The sequence below is a fragment of the Polyodon spathula genome, chromosome 3, assembly GCF_017654505.1.
Source record: "Polyodon spathula isolate WHYD16114869_AA chromosome 3, ASM1765450v1, whole genome shotgun sequence".
Lineage (NCBI taxonomy): Eukaryota > Metazoa > Chordata > Actinopteri > Acipenseriformes > Polyodontidae > Polyodon > Polyodon spathula.
In genome coordinates this window covers 75,894,728-75,916,904 of record NC_054536.1, presented here as the reverse complement: position 1 = coordinate 75,916,904, position 22,177 = coordinate 75,894,728, and the positions used below count along the sequence as shown (strand labels likewise).

The 22,177-nt window shown below is 38.2% G+C and overlaps 1 protein-coding gene across 1 annotated transcript in view; it reads right to left on the bottom strand.

Moving 5' to 3' along the window:
* The window catches only part of LOC121309401 (golgin subfamily B member 1-like), a 184,552-nt gene that overhangs the window by 40,882 nt on the left and 121,493 nt on the right, over window positions 1-22,177 (bottom strand). Inside the window, exons 32-35 of the mRNA XM_041242308.1 lie at window positions 13,107-13,274; window positions 12,126-12,293; window positions 4,619-4,681; window positions 1,869-1,978 (exon numbers count right to left, since the gene is read on the bottom strand). Coding sequence (XP_041098242.1) covers window positions 1,869-1,978; window positions 4,619-4,681; window positions 12,126-12,293; window positions 13,107-13,274 — 509 coding nt within the window. The remainder of the gene's footprint in view (window positions 1-1,868; window positions 1,979-4,618; window positions 4,682-12,125; window positions 12,294-13,106; window positions 13,275-22,177) is intronic.

Sequence of the window (22,177 nt, the reverse complement as noted above, 5' to 3'; positions counted from 1 at the left end):
TGATTCACATGATTTCAGGATTAATTCAGCAGTTTCCTCAGCAAAGACTCAACCATGAGCAGCAATGCGCCTTCAAAAGAACTCCGGGACAAAGTTGTTGAAAGGCACAGATCAGGGGCTGGGTATAAAAAAAATATCAAAGGCCTTGAATATCCCTTGGAGCACGGTCAAGACGATTATTAAGAAGTGGAAGGTGTAGGGCACCACCAAGACCCTGCCTAGATCAGGCCATCCCTCCAAACGGGATGACCGAGCAAGGAGGAGACTGATCAGAGAGGCTACCATGAAGTCAATGGCAACTTTGCAAGAGCTACAGGATTTTATGGCCAAGACTGGTCAAAGTGTGTATGTGACAACAATATCACAAGCACTCCACGAAACTGGCCTGAATGGTAGGATGGCAAGAAGGAAGCCATTACTCAAGAAAGCCCACCTTAAATCCCGTTTGAAGTATGCAAAAAAACACTGTAACCATGTGGCAAAAAGTTTTGTGGTCTGAACAAAACTGAACTTTTTAGCCTAAATGCAAAGCATTATGTTTGGTGGAAACACAACACAGCACATCACCCAAAGAACATCATCCCTACTGTGAAGCATGGTGGTGGCAGCATCATGTTATAGGGATGTTTCTCATCGTCAGGGACTGGGGCACATGTCAGGATAGAAGGGAAAACGAGCAAAGTACAGAGAAGTCCTTGAGGAAAACCTGCTGCCCTCTGCAAGAAAGCTGAGACTGGGAGGGAAGTTCACTTTTCAGCATGGCAATGACCCAAAATACACAGCAAAAGCTACACTGGTAAGGAACAAAAAGGTAAATGTCCTTGAGTGGCCCAATCAGAGCCCCGACCTAAATCCAAACGAAAATTTGTGGCATGACTTGAAGATTGCTGTCCATCAACACTCCCCAAGGAACATGACAGAGCTTGAACAGTTTTGTAAAGAAGAATGGTCAAATATTGCCAAATCTAGGTGTGCAAATTTGGTAGAGACCTATCCCAACAGCTTCACAGCTGTAATTGCTGCCAAAGTTGCTTCCACCAAGTATTAATTATCCAATTATGATCTTTCAGTTTTGTAATTTTAATATAGAATTTTTTTCTCAATAAAAACTTTCCCCTTAACATTGTGGAGTATGGTGTGTAGATAAGTGGGAAAAAATCCTCATTTAAATGCATGAAACTCTGAAGCACTGACACCACAAAATGTGAAAAAAGTTCAAAGTGGCGTAGACATTCTATTGGCACTGTATATAGGGGCAGGGCTCCCTGTCACAGTTTGCTATGCAAGTTTTCAATATTTTGCTCCATTTATGATGGCAAAAATGTATCTTAACTAGCACAGAACGACCGTCTTAAGTAGAAACACATAAGTGACACAAATGACAGGCTTGTTGATTTAAACACTTTCGCCTCTGTGTTTTGGGAAGGGGAAATGTCTTCATGCAAGGGTTGGTCGTTATGACGGCATTGGACACGTACTACAGTTCAGGGGCTATACTGTGCGCGCATACTGTGCCAAAGCCAAATCATTTCTGTGCTCAAGTGTAAAAGAGTGGCACAGATGATAACAATCTTTTAATCGGATTGCCTCTGAGCCAGTTCAGAAACGAGTTGTAACTGTAAACAGACTATTAATAACTTTGCCAAATGTATACATTCACAGTGAGTTTGTCTCAAAACTGGATAACAGTTTTTACTTATTAATACACGTTGCAAATATAACAAACACATCTGTGTAAATAAATGTACACAAATGTAAATGTAAAATAAAATACAGACTTGTATAAAAGAGAAGAGGGTATGAAATACTCTGATTTTGGGGTTAAAAAAGAGGAGAGGGTATGAAATACTTAAAAAAGTTTTACCTACTTTTGTTCTTTGATCCAGCGATTCACATTTGCAACCACTAACTCACTTTCCTGACGGAGGCGACTGTTGTCCATTCTTGAAGCTTCCAGAGCCTGGTGCACAGTTTCCAGCTGTGGATGAAAACAGATCAAAGGGTATGATGAACTTAGAACACCCTCTATCTAGAATACTAATAATAGCCTTTACAACTTGTAAAGAATCAAGCCATTTTTCTCCACTCCTTCAAATAATCAGGGTTTCCTTGAACATGCTATTAATTGATTCAATATGCTAGAAGGAATGCCTAAAGCTTTCCCATGTCTTAGATTTACTAGTTTGTTATGCTAAGCATACACAAGTCTCCCACCAGTGGTTGGTATAATTCTAATCAGGTGTATTCAATTAAGTATCTCTTGATCCTGCTTTTTGTTCTTTAGACATGAAAATACAACAGGTCTCACTAAGTCTGCATTTCAGTTTTAGCAGGAAGCTCAGAATATATTCTGTGGGGGTGGGGGATCTACTTGGATTACCAGAATTAAAACATTTAAAACACAAAAAAAGACTGTTTTTCTGGGAACACAAAAAGATACAATGTAAAAAAGACATAGCTGAAAGGAGTGTGTTTTAAAATAAGTAGGCTTCCATTTAGATGTGCTGTAGTTGGTTTTGTTGGTACAGTACTATATTTTCAACAGAAGTAGTATTTTAATTCAGAACGCTATGGTTCTGAAAATATCACTTGCAAAAGAGATGACACATGGACTGTACTACAGCACATACTTTTAAATCCGGTACATATTGTAGCAGTATATAAAATTCCCCATTAACAAACCAACAGCAAAATGAAATCAAAATGCTACTCATGCACAGAACTGCGTAAAATATAAAAGGCAATGCAATTTAGCAAAATATTAAAAATAATAAAAAACAAAACAAAAACAAAAAACAAAAAAAAAAAAAAACAGTTTCCAGAATTAAAACAGTATACAAAGTCAGTATTCAAAATTGCAGAATATAGTGCTCGATAAGGCCCTAATGTCACAGTATACTGTATAGACATTTCAGTAGAGGGTATAATTTACAGCAGCTATGATTTTATGCAATTCTCAAAATTACATTCTGTCAACCAATTTAGAACAAGTGATTGAAACAAATGCCGGGCATAAAAAGATGAGAACCCCCAAAACATTTCTACATTTCAAGAAGATTAAGTTGTTCAATTCTACCATAGTTATTAAATTAGACCTACGCTCTATGTAGTATTACTCTGGGTTAAATTAAATGCAAAAGACAATATCCCCTTTATTATTTTACAAAGTATATCTAATTAAAATCAAATCACAAGTGTATCCTCACACCATGAGCTAACTCTTCAGAGAGCCGTATGTTATGCATATTAACATAGATAAGAGGGAATGGTAATGTTGCAGGGGTGATTTACTATTTTGATAGGATCTTTCAAATATGTCCATGCATCGTTCAACTAGAAAATGTATTTCTACTTACTATGGCAATTACATGAAATACAAAAAGGAAATGTATTTCTCACCTTGCGTTTGTAATTACCTTACATAATGACATACAGGGCATCATAAATCAGACTGATACTTAGCAGATTCAGTGATTTAACATATCACATTATGGGGCTTCAGTTTGCAGAATTGGGATTTGTGATCTGAAATGTAATCTTTATTACCAAAACACTGTTACAAAAAATATGGCTCACAATTTGGCAAATTTAAAGCTCATTCAGTTTTGGTTGAAAAATGCTTGTTGTTTAACCCTTCATCAGAGGTTAAATACGTATGTACATGGCATATGTTTTAGGCAAAAAACAAACAACTCAAAACTGGATTATATTAGCGTTTAAACAATTAGTTATTGAATGAACGCTGTTTTGAAGCACTAAGCTTTTTTTTTTTTTTTTTAAACAAAACCGTCCTATTAACAGTACACAACTCACAAAATAAAATCATATTTTTGCAACAATATGCTGTAGCAGGTACATATTGGATCCTTCTAAAACTGGAAAATGAATATTGGCTAAAAAAATAATTTAAAAATACCCCCTCAACTCTCAATAATCTAGTCTGCCTGCAAGCAGGAGCTGTGAGATTCTGGTATGTGAATAAATATATATTTTAGCAACCCTTGGAAGGCAGACTGGGGTGCAAAACTACATCAAACATTTATCATGTGCACTTTGAATAAACATTACTCCTGTTTCCCAGTTGGACAAAGACGTGTTTGGTGTCAAAATAAATGTAACTGGTCAATGTTTAGTCTTCAAGGAGTTTCGAGATATGTTAATTTTAAACACACTGGAGTGCATTTGCACCCCTTGCAACTGACAAAATTAAGCTATGAATGCATTTAATAAGTCAGATACATTTAAAGACTGTATCCTTCCTAACCTAACTTATCAGATTTGAACAGAAGTTTTGACCAAGTATTAGATCCTCAGGGAAGCAAATACTGTAACATTATACACACAGGGTTAGATAAATATGCAAGAATGTTCAACAACTTTCTTGTAAAGCAAATCCACAGAAACTGCCAGTGGTAATGCATGGCATGAGATCAATCTTTTCAAGTTATTTCAAGTAATACTAGAGGTACTCATTCTTTTGTACAGTGTAGTTCTTGATCCCATTTCACCTAGTCATTAAAATCTAGAGGACATTAATGAAATGTGACACTGTAAAAAAAACTGGAGCAATGCATTTGATCAGTGTCCTGTAATGTATGCATTAATTTACAAAACTTACCTCTGTCTTTGAGGCATCCCATTTTTGTTTTAAAATAATCTGACCACTTCTCAGATTCTCTGCCTGTTTGAAAATAATCAAGTATAAATTGAAAATTTGTATTCAAATATCAGTAAGTTTGAAAATCAGTTGCAATGTATATTGTAAAGTCATCATGTATATTCCATGCCTAACCAATTATGTAATTACTGCACAGCTATGACATAACAGATCGACTTACTTGCTTGATCTATTACTATTACTACGCCTTAAAAGTAACACTTACCTCAACAGTGTTTCTGAACAAAGAACAGAACAGAACAAAGACAGTAACACTTTATGGCATAACACTTTATTTAAAAGCCATCTGAGAAATCACCACGCAAGTCTCACTCAGTATGTTTATATATATATATATATATATGTGTGTGTGTATATGTGTGTGTGTGTGTGTGTGTATACATACATATAACTAAACTAAATATCACCTTATAAAACTGACTAGTGAGTATGCAATGTTTAAATTAGACACAACAAGTACATCTCACCGCTACCCTCCGATTTCAGGAACATATTTAAAACAAAATTAAAATCTCTCCTACTCTCTTCTGACACAACCATTGGGCTTTTAAACAAGATTGGGTTGAGCATACAGTTCTGTTGTGCTCGCCGCGAACAGGAAGGACTGCAGCACTGAGAAAACTGACGAGGAAGTCGTTTAGTCCACATATCATCTATGCTGGTTTACGATCTAGGGCCATTACGCAGGTTACCGTCCATCGGTGTGAAAATAGCATTTTAACTTATTGGTCAACTTCTCTTGAAGACCGCAAAACCTGAGTAGGATCATTTCTTACACAAAAAACAAACAAATACTCGGAAACTCCTCCTTGAAGTGTCAGTGCAGTGGCTGGCTGTTCCGTGAATCCTCCATCAGTCTGCTTTCAACTACCAAATGCCATCCAAAAAAATGTTACTATAAATGGGAATGTTCAATGTAATGTTTATGGGAAATAAAAAAGTACAAAATATATGTATTCAGGGACTACTTTTTTTCTCAGTGGAAGGACATATAATTCATTTCTAATTTGTGTAATTATTTAAAAAAAAAAGGGATGCCATTTTATAAGCGAAAAACCCACCCAGGGTGTCTGGTAAAGATTGTCTTACCGCACACCCTGTCATGAGTTATTTCATATGTATGCTGTTCATAAGGTAACGCCAAAAGAAAAGTAACATTATAACTAATTTTTATTAAAACTTACATTAAAAACAAATGTTTTGAAAAAATGAAATTCAATAAATTAAAAAAAAAAAGTATGTAAACACAGTAACATACAGCACCCGTCACAGCAATAAACACAAAAGTAGAGCTATTCCTATCACATACTGTTGCTCACCATAATCTAAACACATTGTATGAAATACGAATAAGTATGGACAGACAGACAGGAGAGCTTCTTCTACATACAGTATATCCCAAGATTCTACTATCAACAACTAGTCATAAAAGATTATCTAGTAAAACTGTGGAAGTATGGTATATGGCACATATGCATGTACAGTAAGTACTTCACCATTATATCCCCATCAGGGGTTCAGAAAATAAATTTTGGCCTTGCTGTAACTCTTAGATGAGGCCTCTACATCTACAGTACCATAAAGCATGTGTGCTTTCAACAACGGCCTCAGAAGGTGAAACGTAGACTTGAAGAGAACCTCTGATTTGGCGAAGACAAAAATTATATTGTTTGACAATATAATAAACGTTCTAGAACTACAAAAGAACCGTGTAAGAAACTTTGATGACTATATCGACGAAACAATCGCGTCTGTAAAAGAGGAGTAACAAGACATGGACTTATTTTATTCATTGTGTCTGTAATTTGAATCCGTTCTAACACAAATTTACAAGGCACTCAAATGTCTGTATGTATTTTATTTGACGTTTAAAGTCGAGACATAAAAAACTGCTAGTTTCACTCTGCTTTTTGTCTTATGGGGGTAAGACTATGATAGTACCATAAATTTGTTTTTTTATTAATAAATTACTTGGTCTAACCAGATTATGAATTGAACTATATATTTGTTAGGTTTATTAAATTGAATGTATATATGTATACATATATATTCTTGTTAAGTATACCCATATATCATATGTGTACATAGTGTTACATGTAACAATTCTTGAAGAACTATCAAAGATCAACAGTAAAATCTTGTCTGTGAGACTGAACACATTCACTGCAGTTTGAGCTGCAAGAAAACCTTTCTCCTCCAGCACATAAAGTAACACATTAATTTGGCAATAATTATAGAACATGTCAAACTGCATTTCAATCAAAGCTCCCTCGGAGTCTCTAGAGCTTTCTTAATGACAGTAATTACAAGTCATAAAAAAGACTCATCTAAAATTAATTTCTCTCATGTCTTTATAGGAAAATGTACATAGCTGCACACCACAGATGTTCTGATTAGAAAAAATTACACACACACACCCCCCCCCCATAGCTAACAATGGTAACTTCACATAAATGCCAGATGTTGAATTTCTCCAAGGAATGCCACACTAAATGAAAAAAAAGGTGTGGACCTGTTTAACATTTAGATTAGTGTTAAATTTAAATACTAATAAAACAAAAATGTATACTAAACACATATTTGCATGAAATAAATACAAATAAACACCACAGTATATAATTACGTTATTAATTAAGGGTAATTGATTCAGCAACATTTAAATATTACAGGTTTCGATTACTATGTTCCAAATTGTTTATCCTCAAAACATACATTATATTGCATTACTTGTAATACAATAGACCACTTGATTCTTTCTACAATTAACAAACAAAATAATGTAAACAATTTAAAATTCTGCACATGTACACATTTTGTATTTAGTGTATGGGGGGGGGGGGTTAATTCCTATGTACACTGTCTATGGAAATCTGTCCATAGTTTCTGGGAAATGGAAATAGATATATAATTTGAACAATGTTAACATCAAACATCTGGGGAAATATAACACATTAAAACAGAACCACTATAAAACACAAATAGCCTAGACCTGACATAATAATTCTAGTGCTTGATATGTATCACTATATTGAATATAATTTGATAAACTTTTGCAAGGACATTCAGAACAGCCACACAATGTATTAATAATGTCCTGTTTTTTTGTTTTTTTTAATTTATATTTGAAGCTCGTATATTATCTGGTCACATCCGCAGCAGACCTACAAAGATATTTAACAAAAGCTGCTGTTGGTAATTCTCTCTGATTACCTCTAACCTTCCAGCTATAACTCACACTGAGCAGCAGCTCCTCAGAAGGACATCACACTGTCACCTGGTATGATGTTTGACAGCTTATTCTGCTGCATCAAGCCAGCACAAAATTACTTTTGCCAAATCCATTCCTAGTTAATAACCAAAGGCAATAATGGTATTCAGTATGCACAAGTACAAGAAGAAGCAAAATGAAGCAGCAGAGAGGAAAAGATTAAAGTGATGATTATGAAGAGATCAAAAAAATAGTCTTGTAGCTCACTACACTGTTTCAATTATAATGCCATGCAGAGAGCACTACATATCACTTCAAGAAAATTCAATCTGCAATTCTGAGAAAGACGGGTGCTGTATACTAGGTGCTTTCTTAGTGTATTTCAAATGGATCAACATTTCAAAATTTATTTTACAGTGTTTGCATAACTCTCCAGGGAAAAGCAGCTGACATACCCTATCTATCAGAGTACTGTAATTCTTTATCCCACTAACATACACACTACTTGAAATATATCGATTAATATTGTACCGTGTTTAGTCCACATAAGATTTTTTAAAATTTAAATCAGACCTACTGTCAGGGTTCAAGAAAAGATCAATATACAACATCTAAGACTTATTCAAACTAGGTATTATTTCATAATCTTTATCTGGTATTTGTAGAAACACATACATGCATACATACATACATATACATGTAAAAAAAACAAAAAAAAAAACACGTAAAACTATCACAAAAAGTAAATGATGATCAGCCAAAATGCTATATAGCTTTAAATAAATACTAGCTCCTTATGCCAATAATCATAGTGTTAAAAACAGCAGAGCAGCTTTCAAAAAAACTAACCACAGCAACCATACCAAATCCAAACTGTATGGGAGAACATGCATTAACCGGAAGACTGGTCTGCACCCCTTATTGTGCTATCTTTCTTTTGTTCTCAGGCCTGTAGAAAACCCAGTGGTATATTATCAGTATGGTAACTATAGCCAGCTATCAGCTGGGACCAACCACCAAATACCGCCCTACTAAATAGTGAGATGTCTATAGAGTTGATGTATCGTAAATAAATGGTTTCCAAACTAAGACTCACTTTACAGAATTACAAGAATTGCTGAATCCACAGTTTTTTTTTTTTTTTTTTTTTATTATTTTTTAATGAATACAGGGTACAGTAAAAATAAATGTTGCCCTGTAACTCTTGACAATTCACCCAGGATATCTACAATTAGCTTTGTGTGTGTGTGTGTGTGTGTGTATATATATATATATATATATATATATAATCTCCTGCTGGTTTATGGTGGCTGAGGTTGGCACATTTCTTGCCCATTTTACACCACCCAGACCACCTGCTTACCAAACAGATCAGTGGATATATAATTGTCCGCCCTTCCAACGTCTTACAAAATGTAATTTATACTATGAATGGTTTGGTGAATGGAACTGTGTGTCGGTTTTATATTATCAGAAAAATCCTGAAACAAACACAATTTGCAGAGTAGTATAGGGGCCTTGGGCATAGCACTGTAAAAATCACAGTGGAAAACCTTTCAACACAGTGTCATTACCAGTGTCAGTCAATCATGCACACACAAGTGTATCTTATATTTGTTCTTCATTTTACTAAAACATTTGCTTCTACAATGACAGTGATCACATTGGTGGGGTTTACATGAAGTTTAGAAACTGCAACATTCTCTCTCTGAATGTGACGTAGCACGCACATATCATACACATTCCTCATGGTATAGGAAGTGTGCGGCCAAAACATGGTACAGATTAAGAGGGTGGGAAAATAGCCTTTGCAAGCTAAATAGCCACACAAATTGACCAGTTTGGGCTTCTGGTGACATGGATACATGACTTGACCTTCAGTCTCCTTATTTATCTTGCCACCAGAAGCCCTTATTATGATTACAGGCTTATTATCAACACTTTGGTGTATTATTATTTTTTCTTTTTATAAGTGTCATTTTCTGCTTCCACACTGAAGCACACTTCTACAGAGTCATTAATTTGACAGTGACAGGTACCTGTCGTTATGAACTTTATCCAAATATTGTGTTGTGTTATTGCAGGATAAAATTATTTGTTGGTATTAGTTGGTTTTCACAAGAAGAATGTAAGGAACCTGAAGTTCAACAAGCCAGCCGGTGCAATAGCTTGACTAGTATAATGCTTGAACTTTGTTTTAAACCTGATTCTGCTTTTCATTTCTTGATGTCAATATGTATGATGTATTTTAAACCTTATAGATGTGTTTAATAGTTTACATTGTACATACGTGACTTACTCAACATTTACACATGCTTGATTTAATTTTCTATAGTTTAACCTGGTAAAAATACATGTGTTTTAAGCATGACCTCAATGGATTCTGTATGGCTGTGCCCTTTCTGAGAGAGAGGTGATCATGGGCTTCAAGATAATTAAATTGGACATAATTAAAGTGTTTCCAAAGAAACCAAAAATACTTCAAAATGTGTTTGTAATAAATTCAAAATAAAATAGTAATAGAATCTTATCAAATTGTTGAAACAAATATTTAAATTTTGAACCATGGTTACTTTGTTTAAGCACATCTCTCAATTAACTCAACCATTATAAATTCAGATCAAAGAATAAGACTGAGCACAAGCTGTGATGATGGGCGGAGTTTCAAATGACACCAAGGAAGTAAGGAGAGTAGCTGCGATGGAGATTGAAGCCGGATCTTGAGGTGAGTTTGTGAACTCGTTATATGTGAGGCACACATATTCTAGTACGTGTTCATCCTTTTGGATCTCAAAATATGTTTTTGTTAGTTGTCGGACACCATGCGTCCAAGTCATGCTTTACGCACCAATCCGACCGTGGTGTCAGGGTACAGTACCTCAGTTTCCCTCAGAACTTCAAATCCAGGCTGGTAGTGTGTTTGGCCTTGTCTTTACCTGCTTTTCTAAGAGTTTTCCTGACTGACAGTTATATATACATTATTGCTGGTTTTAAACTCGCTGTCAGCAGAGATGTTAAAACCTCTGCTATTAAAATATGTATTTATTCTAGCTCTGCGTTATAAAACTGGAGACTGAATACTTGTCCCCAGATGAACTTCTTTCACTGATATAAAATTCCCTTAATGTTGTTGAGATTTTTTGGACTTATTTCCATAAAATGAATGTCCATATTTCTTTCTTTAAGTACATTAACCAGACCATATTTGTGTTTTTTTCAATCTTTGTTTTCTTCTATTTCATTTAGCTGTTTCTCATCTACTGCTATGGGCACTTATTTTATTTATTTATTTTTTCAAATGGACTGCTGTCTTCCCTCAGAAAGTTGGTGTTGTAACAGTTATGTAGAGTTTCATCCCCAAATATATTAAAGGAAACAGGTGAAGTGCCATTCATTTTTGGCAGTGGTTTTGTAACTAATAACAAATAAAATGGCAGTTTGTCATGGAATTTAGAATGTAGTGATACGTAGTGATTTATTCAGTGTGAAGCGGCTCATTAGTATGCACGTCATTCTATACGTTATATATATATATATATATATATATATATATATATATATATATATATATATATATGCACAGTCATGTGCTGCTGTTTAACCAATCAGAGGTTGTTATTTTTCAAGCCATGTTATAAGTTGGTTATATTACCATACCTGATTCATGGATTTGCAGCAATCCTGGATTTCTAAAATTACTGGGTTTCATTTGTTGTTGTGTTTTTACTACGAAATGTATTTTGAGAAGTAAAAGGTGTGTTTAGCATGCAGGTAGTGCTTCAGATTAGATGTAGTCTACATTTGTGATACTGAAGAATTCAACTTAACAGTTAAATAAATTCATAACAAGTCCTTCACTTTTAGCACTTTGCTCCATGATGCAGTTCTGTGATGAACTTTCTATGCAAATGAGAATGAGTTACGGTATGCTAAGAGTGTCAAGACCGAGGAGCGCTTTAAAAAAAAAAAAAAAAAAAAAAAAAATAAAAATCTCCAAAGAAACTAACGTGTTAATCGCAGAAGTTAACTGGGATTAATTGACAACCCTAGTTTTTTATATAAAAAATCCTGAATGCAGCATATTTGTGGCAAATTGTAATGCAAATTGTACTTCAAAATGTTGATATACACACAGACAAACACACAGACATACAGCATGACTATAATATGGTAGTCATATTAGATTGGAGGTAAAGGTTAATTGTTACTGAACAAAATAGTTATTGTTTTGAGTATTACCTCTACTTCTGTCTGTTTATGGAGTTCATTCACTTTCTTAACTTCTGAATTAAGATGTTTCATCTTCATTTCATTAGCAAAAATGTCTTCTTTTAATTTTTCATTTTCCTGTTGAGTGTTGGTGAGGTTTGTATTAAGAATAGCCACCAATTTGAGACTTTCATTCAACTGAAAAAAATGTATATAATGAATATATAATTATACAAAAAATATGCAAAATTGAACAACACTTAAAAATAAATTTATTATGTTATGGACCGATGCCGAAATCGGGCAGTTGCCGAAATGCCCATCAGTTGGCAAAATGCCCAGCTGCAGTGGGCAGATGCCGAATTAACATTGAATTTTATGTCATTTCGGCATCTGCCTGGGCAGTTTTTCATGGCGAAGACACTTACAGATACAGTACACTACTAATAGAGAGTGAATTACCTCTGACAAAAGCACACCGCTTAAATACTTCGACAACGCAGTTTAGAGCAATAGAACTCAACCAAATAAAAGCCCCTAGTCTGTAATTTTAAACAAGCCAGGTAGGTGCCCGAGTAATATATGCGTAACCACCAGGGCACCGGCGCCCCGAAATCAACGGGCTGAGTGTAAAGAGTTAAATAAATATTTGCATGAGTACAATTTATAACTGGTAATTTTTGTAAAAATATATTATCTGGCCCCAATTTATAACATTGTTCCTATGGGAAAATACACTTCGACTACAACGCGACTTTCAGAACCAACTGTGTCGTAAGTGCGAGGACTGTCTGTATATTTAACTGAGTGGCTTTTACAATCTTTCTTGACCATCAGCCCTGGTGGCTGTGGGCAGATGCCGAAATGACATAAAATTTGATGCTAATTCAGCATCTGCCCACCGCAGCTGGGCACTTCGCGAATTGCCTGGGCATTTCGGCATCGGTCCATAACAATTACACAAATTAACAGGACCCTACAAAACCCTGTAAAAGCATTAGGAAGGAGTACCTTGTCCTCAGCTTCTTTGTGGCTTGCCTTTATCAGGGATATCTCTAATTTAAGTTCATGAATATTTTGTTCTGCAGCCATAAGATTTCTGTTGCACATTTTGTATGATTCTATGGCCTCTTTCAGCTCTGCACGCTGTTTTGCCAATGTCTCTTCATAACGGTTCACCTTAAAAAAAAAAAAAAAAAAGTAATATGTAACAGCTACATTGCTATTGCTATATTTTATAAGAGATTTCATATTCAGCAGTTTAGAAATATACTGTACACACGGAACAAAATGTAATGTAGAACTACAAATGGGTTTAACAAAAACAAAGGCTTCCCGTAGCACAATCTATGGGGTATGCCATATCAGACCGAATGGTTTGTAAATATGAAGTAATTTGGAAATGTGAAAAAGATCTGTATCATTGATATGTCCAGAGCTTCACAACAATGTGGCAAAGAAAAGGTTTGTTTCTACAGGATACTGCCTGTAATGTAACTTTATTAAGCGAATCATAGAATAAAGCTTTTTGGGCCCTGTCTAAAAAGTGAGTGGTCTGTATCAACAATATGGCCATAAGTTAAAAGAATGTGGCACTGAAACGGTAATACCCTTATAAAAGATTACCACAGTGCTTTAGCAGTTTTCCCATGCTTTCCCCACAAATATACTATGCGTTTACAATGGTTTTCCATGTTTGTTAATATGCTTTCCCATACCTTTCACATTGCAATGTTCACCTATTCTTTACCATGCTTTCACTATGCTTTATTACATTTTGATATGCTTTTACTATGGGACACTTGTATAAAGATACGTACTGGACGCCACCTGTGATGTGGCTTTATAAATATGCACCTAACTTGTTTTACTAGTTTTGTAACGTTAACAATTTATTTTTACATTTTAGAAAAAAAGGCAAACATAGCTGGCCCATTTTATAAATATACTGTACATATATCTAAACAATAAAAAACAAAAAAATAATAATATAATAAGTAGCCAATATTATTACTTTAATAGGATGTCTGTACTCACAGGGGTTCCATAGCAGCAATGTCATAGAGATTTCTTGAGAAGCAGGAAGCAGTGTTTGCAAAGACTGCAAGCTCTATGCCTGTAAAGTGCTAACAGCACTAGAATGCTCATGCCTCTTGAAAGGGTTATTGACACCCTTAGCGGGGAAACAGTATGTTTCCCTCCAACTTGTGCAGCCATACAGTATCTTGATGGTCGGCTTACTCCACTGGTAAAATAGCTTGTGGGCAATCAAGTCTGGTCTTAAAGACAGATGTGCCAATTTCACTGTAATTTTGAAAAAAAAAAATGGGAAAGAAGAGCAGACAGTGGAAAAGGCAGGACAAGCAGCAGCTGAAGAAATGTAAGCTGCTGCAGCCACCGCTGGAGGACCCGGCCAGCCTCTTCTCCTGGTGTTCCTGGTGAGGGAAGGAGGAACATCGTTGGCGGTCCTGCCCAGATGTGCCACCGGCAAACTGGTGTGGCCGGTGTGAGGAGGACGGCCACAACTGGGCAGGATGCCCCTACAACCAGGCCCAGGAAGAGGTGCCGTGTTCACCCCGGGCATCAGGGGCCACCCCACTACCTCCAGCACCACCACCTTCACCACCGTCCCAGGAGATCTGGGACTGGTTGATGCACCCTGAGGCAGACCTCATCCACGATCTCCCCATAGTTATCAACACGCTGTGGCGTCGAGATGGGGAGAGGTGGGAACAGTGGGAGGAACAGCACCACCCGGCCTCCTTCCCAGAGGTTGCCCTCATGGTGGTTAATTACCTGGCGGTAGACATGGGAGATCCACCGGTCACTCCAATAAAGAGAGGTGAGCCGCCGTCGCCCCAGAGCCAGAGAGGGGTGAGGGAGCTGCAGGCGCTCCCAGCGCCAGAGAGGGGTGAGGAGCTGCCGGCGCTCCCAAAGCCAGAGAGGGAAGAGGAGCTGCCGTCGCTCCCAGATCCAGAGAGGGGGAGGAGCTGCCGTCGCTCCCAGAGCCAGAGATGTGGGTCGTGAGAGAGGGGTGAGGAGCTGCCGTCGCTCCCAGAGCCAGAGAGGGAGGAGGATCTGCCGTCGCTCCCAGAGGATCTGCCGTCGCTCCCAGAGCCAGAGAGGGGTCCCCCCCAGAGGGAGGGCCGCCTCCGCCACCAGGGTGAGGAGCCGCCGTCGCCGCCTCCGCCACCAGAGGGAGGAGGGCCGCAGTCGCCGCCTCCGCCACCAGAGGGAGCCGGGCCCGCCGCCCCCTCCGCCACCAGAGGGAGCCGGGCCGCAGTCGCCGCCTCCGCCACCAGAGGGAGCCGGGCCGCCGCCTCCGCCACCAGAGGGAGCCGGGCCGGTCGCCGCCTCCGCCACCAGAGGGAGCCAGGCCGCCGCCGCCGCCTCCGCCACCAGAGGGAGCCGGGCCGCCGTCGCCGCCTCCGCCACCAGAGGGAGCCGGGCCGCCGTCGCCGCCTCCGCCACCAGAGGGAGCCGGGCCGCCGTCGCCGCCTCCGCCACCAGAGGGAGCCGGGCCGCCGTCGCCGCCTCCGCCACCAGAGGGAGCCGGGCCGCCGTCGCCGCCTCCGCCACCAGAGGGAGCCGGGCCGCCGTCGCCGCCTCCGCCACCAGAGGGAGCCGGGCCGCCGTCGCCGCCTCCGCCACCAGAGGGAGCCGGGCCGTCGCCGCCTCCAGAGCCAGCCGGGCCGCCGTCGCCGGGGCCGCCGTCGCCGCCTCCGCCACCACAGGCAGCCCCGCCGCCGTCGCCGCCTCCGCCCCCAGAGGGAGCCGGGCCGCAGTCGCCGCCTCCGCCACCAGAGGGAGCCGGGCCGCCGCCTCCGCCACCAGAGGGAGCCGGGCCGCCGTCGCCGCCTCCGCCACCAGAGGGAGCCGGGCCGCCGTCGCCGCCTCCGCCACCAGAGGGAGCCGGGCCGGGGCCGCCGTCGCCGTGCTACCTTGGAGATTCGGGGCCCCCTCAACCAAAGAAGGCTTGGGGGCTCCGACATCAACCCCGCCCACCACCACCCACCATAACAGCCCACCCAAGGGACATAATTGGACTCTTGGGGGGAGGGGGGGTGGGGAGGGTGGGGGGAAGGGGGGAGTTGGCCGATTGCGGCCAGTGTACGTTGTACATGGGGGGAGGTGTGTGGCAGAGCAAAGCTCTGCCCTTTAAATTGGCAGGGATGGGGTTAACTTCCCCTACCTGCCTGGGTTTATTATGTTCAGGTGGCTGGGTTGATTAGTTGATTAGGTTGATTAACGATCAATCAGCGCCCAGCCACCTGATATAAAAGGAGGCCTCAGCTTCTCATTTGAGAGGAGGGAGCTGAGGAAGCAGGTTGGTGTTTGTTTTGTGTATTTTTGAATTTTCTAAATCCAGTGAAGGCATTGCCCAGCCTGGAAACTTTATTTTTGTGAGTTTTGTTTTTGCTTTATTTGTGTTTGAGTATCTGTTATTTTGCCCTTGTGCACTTTATTTTTGTTTATTTATAATAAAATAGTTATTTTTTTGAACTGCAGTCTGTCTCTGGGCCTCTATCCACTCGCCAGCCTGCCACAGTTATTGACACCCTTAGCGGGGAAACAGTATGTTTCCCTCCAACTTGTGCAGCCATACAGTATCTTGATGGTCGGCTTACTCCACTGGTAAAATAGCTTGTGGGCAATCAAGTCTGGTCTTAAAGACAGATGTGCCAATTTCACTGTAATTCTGCACAACAGCATGTTGCTTTAGCACTCGTGTTAAATAATGAACACAAACATGTACCATCGAGTGTAAGCTTTAAGATAAATTCTTGAGAATGTAAAGATTACACTGAACATTAGAGAACCAAATCGAGGCAAAACAAAAAAAAAAAAAAAAAAAAACATTTAGTACGCTTTGAATATATTAATTATTATATATGAAATATATATATATATATATATATATATATATATATATAGATATATATATACATGATATATATATATATATAATATATTGGGGGGAGTATAAATTTTTTGTTTTACAAAATGTTCAAAACAAAGCATTGTTGCTGCATATTTAAAGTTTCAAAACAACAAAATGAATTATTGCAATAAAAGCAGTTATCATGATACATGTTCAGATGAAAATAGTGATACAAAAATCCCATTCCAACACTGGTGCAAACTACATTTTTAGTTTGGTTTATTTATTTTTAATTGTCAGTGAAGCTATTTTTAAGATCCATAAATAAAAAAGTGCTCTAAGTAAGAATGATGTATAAATATGGTACAGTATCTAAATAAGATGAGAAAACTGAAACAGATGTATAGGCGGAAAATATATTTTACATACATATACATTTATATATATTTATATTTATATATATATATATATATATATACACACACACATACAGACATATACACACACACACACACACACACACACACAGTATACATACAGATAAACCTATAGATTCAGATTCCACTATCCTAACCTATAAAAATATAAATTATATAAGATCATATTCACATAATTTAACTGTACTCCGTCAATATTCACTTATCTGATATGCAAGGTAATGGGTTTGACCTCAGACAGATGAGGCCATTTCAAACCCAATTTCCTACCGATTCATTGAGCTTTAACATTTCTGGCCACATTATGATTAGAACTCAGTACCCTACCTCAGAGTGATAAAGAATGTTCTAGTACAGTATACTACCAACAGCATATACTAAACAATGGCAAGGGACCTGACCTGCTTGTTGAATTTTGCTTAGGAAATTAGTGTGATCGTAATTCAGGAAACCGAAGCTTTGCTTTTAAAGGTAGCATGGCCAAATTAAGACACTGAGTAATCTGAAAGCAAATTATCTACAATGTAAAAGTATAGATACACAGGAGCTAAGGGAGATACAGAAACACTATATATATGCAAAAGTATTCAGACCCCTGACCAATTCTCTCATATTACTGAATTACAAATGGTACATTGAAATTTCGTTCTGTTCAATATTTTATTTTAAAACACTTAAACTCAAAATCAATTATTGTAAGGTGACATTGGTTTTATGTTGGGAAATATTTTTAAGAAAGATAAAAAACTGAAATATCTTGCTTGCATAAATATTCAACCCCCACACATTAATATTTGGTAGAGCCACCTTTTGCTGCAATAACAGCTTTAAGTCTTTTGGGGTAAGTATGTACCAGCTTTGCACATGGTGTCGGAGTGATTTTGGCCCATTCTTCTTGGCAGACTTGCTCCAGGTTGTTCAGGTTGGTTGGACGACGCTTGTGGACTGCAATTTTCAAATAGTGCCACAGATTCTCAATGGGATTGAGATCAGGACTTTGACTGGGCCACTGTAGGACATTCACCTTTTTGTTCTTGAGCCACTCCAATGTTGCTTTGGTTGCTTGGGATCATTGTCCTGCTGAAAGGTGAATTTCCTCCCAAGCTTCAGTTTTTTAGCCGACTGAAGCAGATTCTCTTGCAGTATCTTCCTGTATTTTGCTCCACACATTCTTCCTTCAATTATAACAAGATGCCCAGTCCCTGCTGATAAGACGCATCCCCACAGCATGATGCTGCCACCACCATACTTCACTGTAGGGATGGTGTGTCTTGAGGCATGGGCAGTGTTAGGTTTGCACCACACATAGGGCTTTGTGTTTTGGCCAAAAAGCTCTATCTTGGTCTCATCTGACCACAAAACCTTTTCCCACATCGCAGCTGGGTCACTCTCATGCTTTCTGGCAAACTCCAGACGTGCTTTCAGATGGTACTTTTTGAGTAACGGCTTCTTTCTACCCACCCTCCCATACAGGCCAGTGTTATGCAGAGCTCTTGATATGGTTGACTGGTGCACCATTACTCCACTCCCAGCCACTGAACTCTGTAGCTCCTTCAAAGTGATTGTTGGCCTCTCTGTGGCTTCTCTCACAAGTCTCCTCCTTGTCTGAGCGTTGAGTTTTGAGGGACGGCCTTTTCTTGGCAGTGCCTGGGTGGTGTGATGCAGCTTCCACTTCCTGATTATTGATCCAGCTGTGCTCACTGGGATATTCAAACACTTGGATATTATTTTGTATCCTTTCCCTAATCTATGCATTTGTATTACTTTATCTCTAACTTCTGTAGAATGCTCTTTGGTCTTCACTTTCCTTCAGATTCACAGCCTTACCAATGATCCTTCAACAGTGGGGTTTTTATCCAGAAAATGTGACAGCAACTTTAATGTTTCACAGGTGGAGGTCAATGGTAAGGTAATTGTGTCCTCGTTAGGGTAATTTCTTTCATCAGTGCAAACTGGGAGCTTCCACAGCACAGGGGTTGAATACTTATGCAAGCAAGATATTTCAGTTTTTTATTTTTCTTAAAAATATTTCCCAACATAAAACCAATGTCACCTTACAATAATTGATTCTGAGTTTCAGTGTTTAAAAATAAAATATCAAACAGAACGAAATTTCAATGTACCATTTGTAATTCGGTAATATGAGAGAATTGGTCAGGGGTCTGAATACTTTTGCATATAAAATACAGGGCTCAAAATTAACGCCTGCCATGCAGCAATGCCATGATGCCCCTCAAAATATATGTTAATTCACGGCCATTAAGGCCACAGTGTCCTTTTAGCTACTTCAACTAGATGCACCACATGATTATGTAATTTATGTGGTTAAGTCAAATCAGCGGGGAAAAAAACAACAAAAAACAAACACGACCCTTTCAAGCACATGGATTTGTACCGTGCCTAATAATAATAATGCCACCTCAGAAAAAAGACCAGAAAAAACATAGAATGCATTACACAATATCCAAAACAAGTGGCAATGTGTGTTCATTTTTTCAGGTCAGTAGTTTAGAAATGTTTACGATATGTACAAAGTGGTTTTCTTTCAGGTTTAAAAAATAACTATTTACTGTCTCTAACGTGAATATGTTTCCATTGCAGTAATACCCATATTTTAATGTTTTTATTTTTATCACAACGAAACCAAAACGGTTTAATTGTGATAAAAATAAAAAATACTATTTTACACTGTATTACAGTGTTTATTATTATTATTGGTCCACCTTATGATAAAGACATGGTTTTGTTTTTCAATTCATCCATACATGTAACACAGCTACTTGGCATTTTGTATGTTCCACATAGGAATGAGATTTCTGAGTTTAGTTTATGTTAAACTGAGGAGAAAATATACTATTAAGTAGTACCTCACAGTCGCTGGAAGAAACACAGAATTACCCACTACTTTCAGAATTATCAAACTACCAAACACTATTTGCATAGTGTTGCCGGTATCATGCCGAATTTTACATTATTTCAAGATATGCACATGCGTCGTTGTTTCATTTAATTTTGTCCACGAGATTACTTACACCATTAATTTATTAATCACCGTGGTTTAAATGGAAACTTTTGGTATTATAAAACTAAATCTAATTATTATTATTTACCACCCCCCCCCCCCCCCCCCCAAATTGGAATGTCCATTTATGTTTTTTCTCCTCACCGCAGTGAGTTCCCACACAGTACACATGTTCTGAGGGCATGTGAACGTCCTGAAAATTCTTTAAAATCTCAAAATCTCTGTCTCTGGCCACAGCGATGATTCCTACAAAGCACCAAACAGCAATCTAAAACTGCTTTGGCAGTCAGTTGCGTTGGATCTTAATAACAAAGGGACAGCATATGAAACACCCAAAAAAACACTACATGCATATTTTCAAGAATATGGTTTAATAGTTACATACAGTAATTGCAGACATAAGTGTTGCATTATAATGCAGTGAGCAGTTTTGTTCAGGTTGACTGATGTTACATTATGCATGGCTGCCTCATGGGAGGTTCTGGGGAAGTTACACTAGTGTTGAAAAGAGATGCAGGCAGCATGTTTGGAGGAATTCAAAATAAAATGTACAGTGTGATTATTGTGCAGGTGAAACAGTGATTTTAAATGTCAACTTAATTGTGTATAAAAACTTGTAAATAAGAAATTTCTTTTCTGTTTTTCAAACTGCACTAAAAAAAAAAAAAAAAAAAAAAAAAAAACCTTCAAAATACAAAAAAATAAAAATAGCTTCTAAAGAATATGTCTAGAACTTGTTAATGCATGCCAAAACAATTAGAAATGTTTTAGACAAGGAAAAAGCTGACAAACTCCTGGTGTGTTTTTCATATTACATACAGGTTAAGATGGTAGGACAACCAAATGCCAAAATCTAAGATTGCTAGAGGGGTTTGTGGGGGGCTGTTGCCAATGAAAACCAAAGTGGAACAGAGTGTCCAGGAATGCATCCTAGATGTTTAATATTATGGTTTAATGGAAAAACATGCACACAATCCTTTATTATTCAAGTGCAAAAACAACAATTGTGTGTTCCCATCTTTGGCTAATATATAAGTGGACATGTAGGGTGCTCACATAGGAAGTTGTAGCTAGTGATATTACATATGTCTACGGCAGGCAACAAGAACCGAAGAGAAACTCAGTCAAAGTACTGTAACACAGCATTTTGAGAAATGTGAAACTGCTTACTGTTTAACTATATGACTGAACAGAATTTGTTTGGGATTTATTTCTCCATGTATTTTCAGTAGTCAGTAAAGAATGCATACTTTAAACACATTTTCTCCACCTGTCCTAAATAGACTGGACTTCTAATTATACTGTTTAAATATGTTAATGAAAAGAGCTGCGATATACACATTTAAATATGTGCTGCATCTTCAATTCAAGATCTCTAGTATTGCAAGAGTTGTGCGACATTTTTCAAATAAATAGTGGGAGTTGAGTTGTGGTTTGCTGCAGCAGAGGGAGCCCGAAGGAGAACATCTGTACATGCAATGGTTCAAAAATCCAAATGGCACCTTTTTTTTTTTTTTAAATGTAAACGTCATAGAAATTTGTTTTCAAGGCTTGTAAGTACACCAAGCCTTTAGTGAAAATTGCGCACGTTTCGTACATTTCACCCTAGACTGGTTTGCGACTATTGCGAAAGCAGCAACACTTAAAAGTATAGATACAGCTACATCTACCCCTTTAACATTTAATGTTGTCCAGTCTTCTTTTTCTTTAATAAGTACTCACAAGGATGCTTATTTGCATG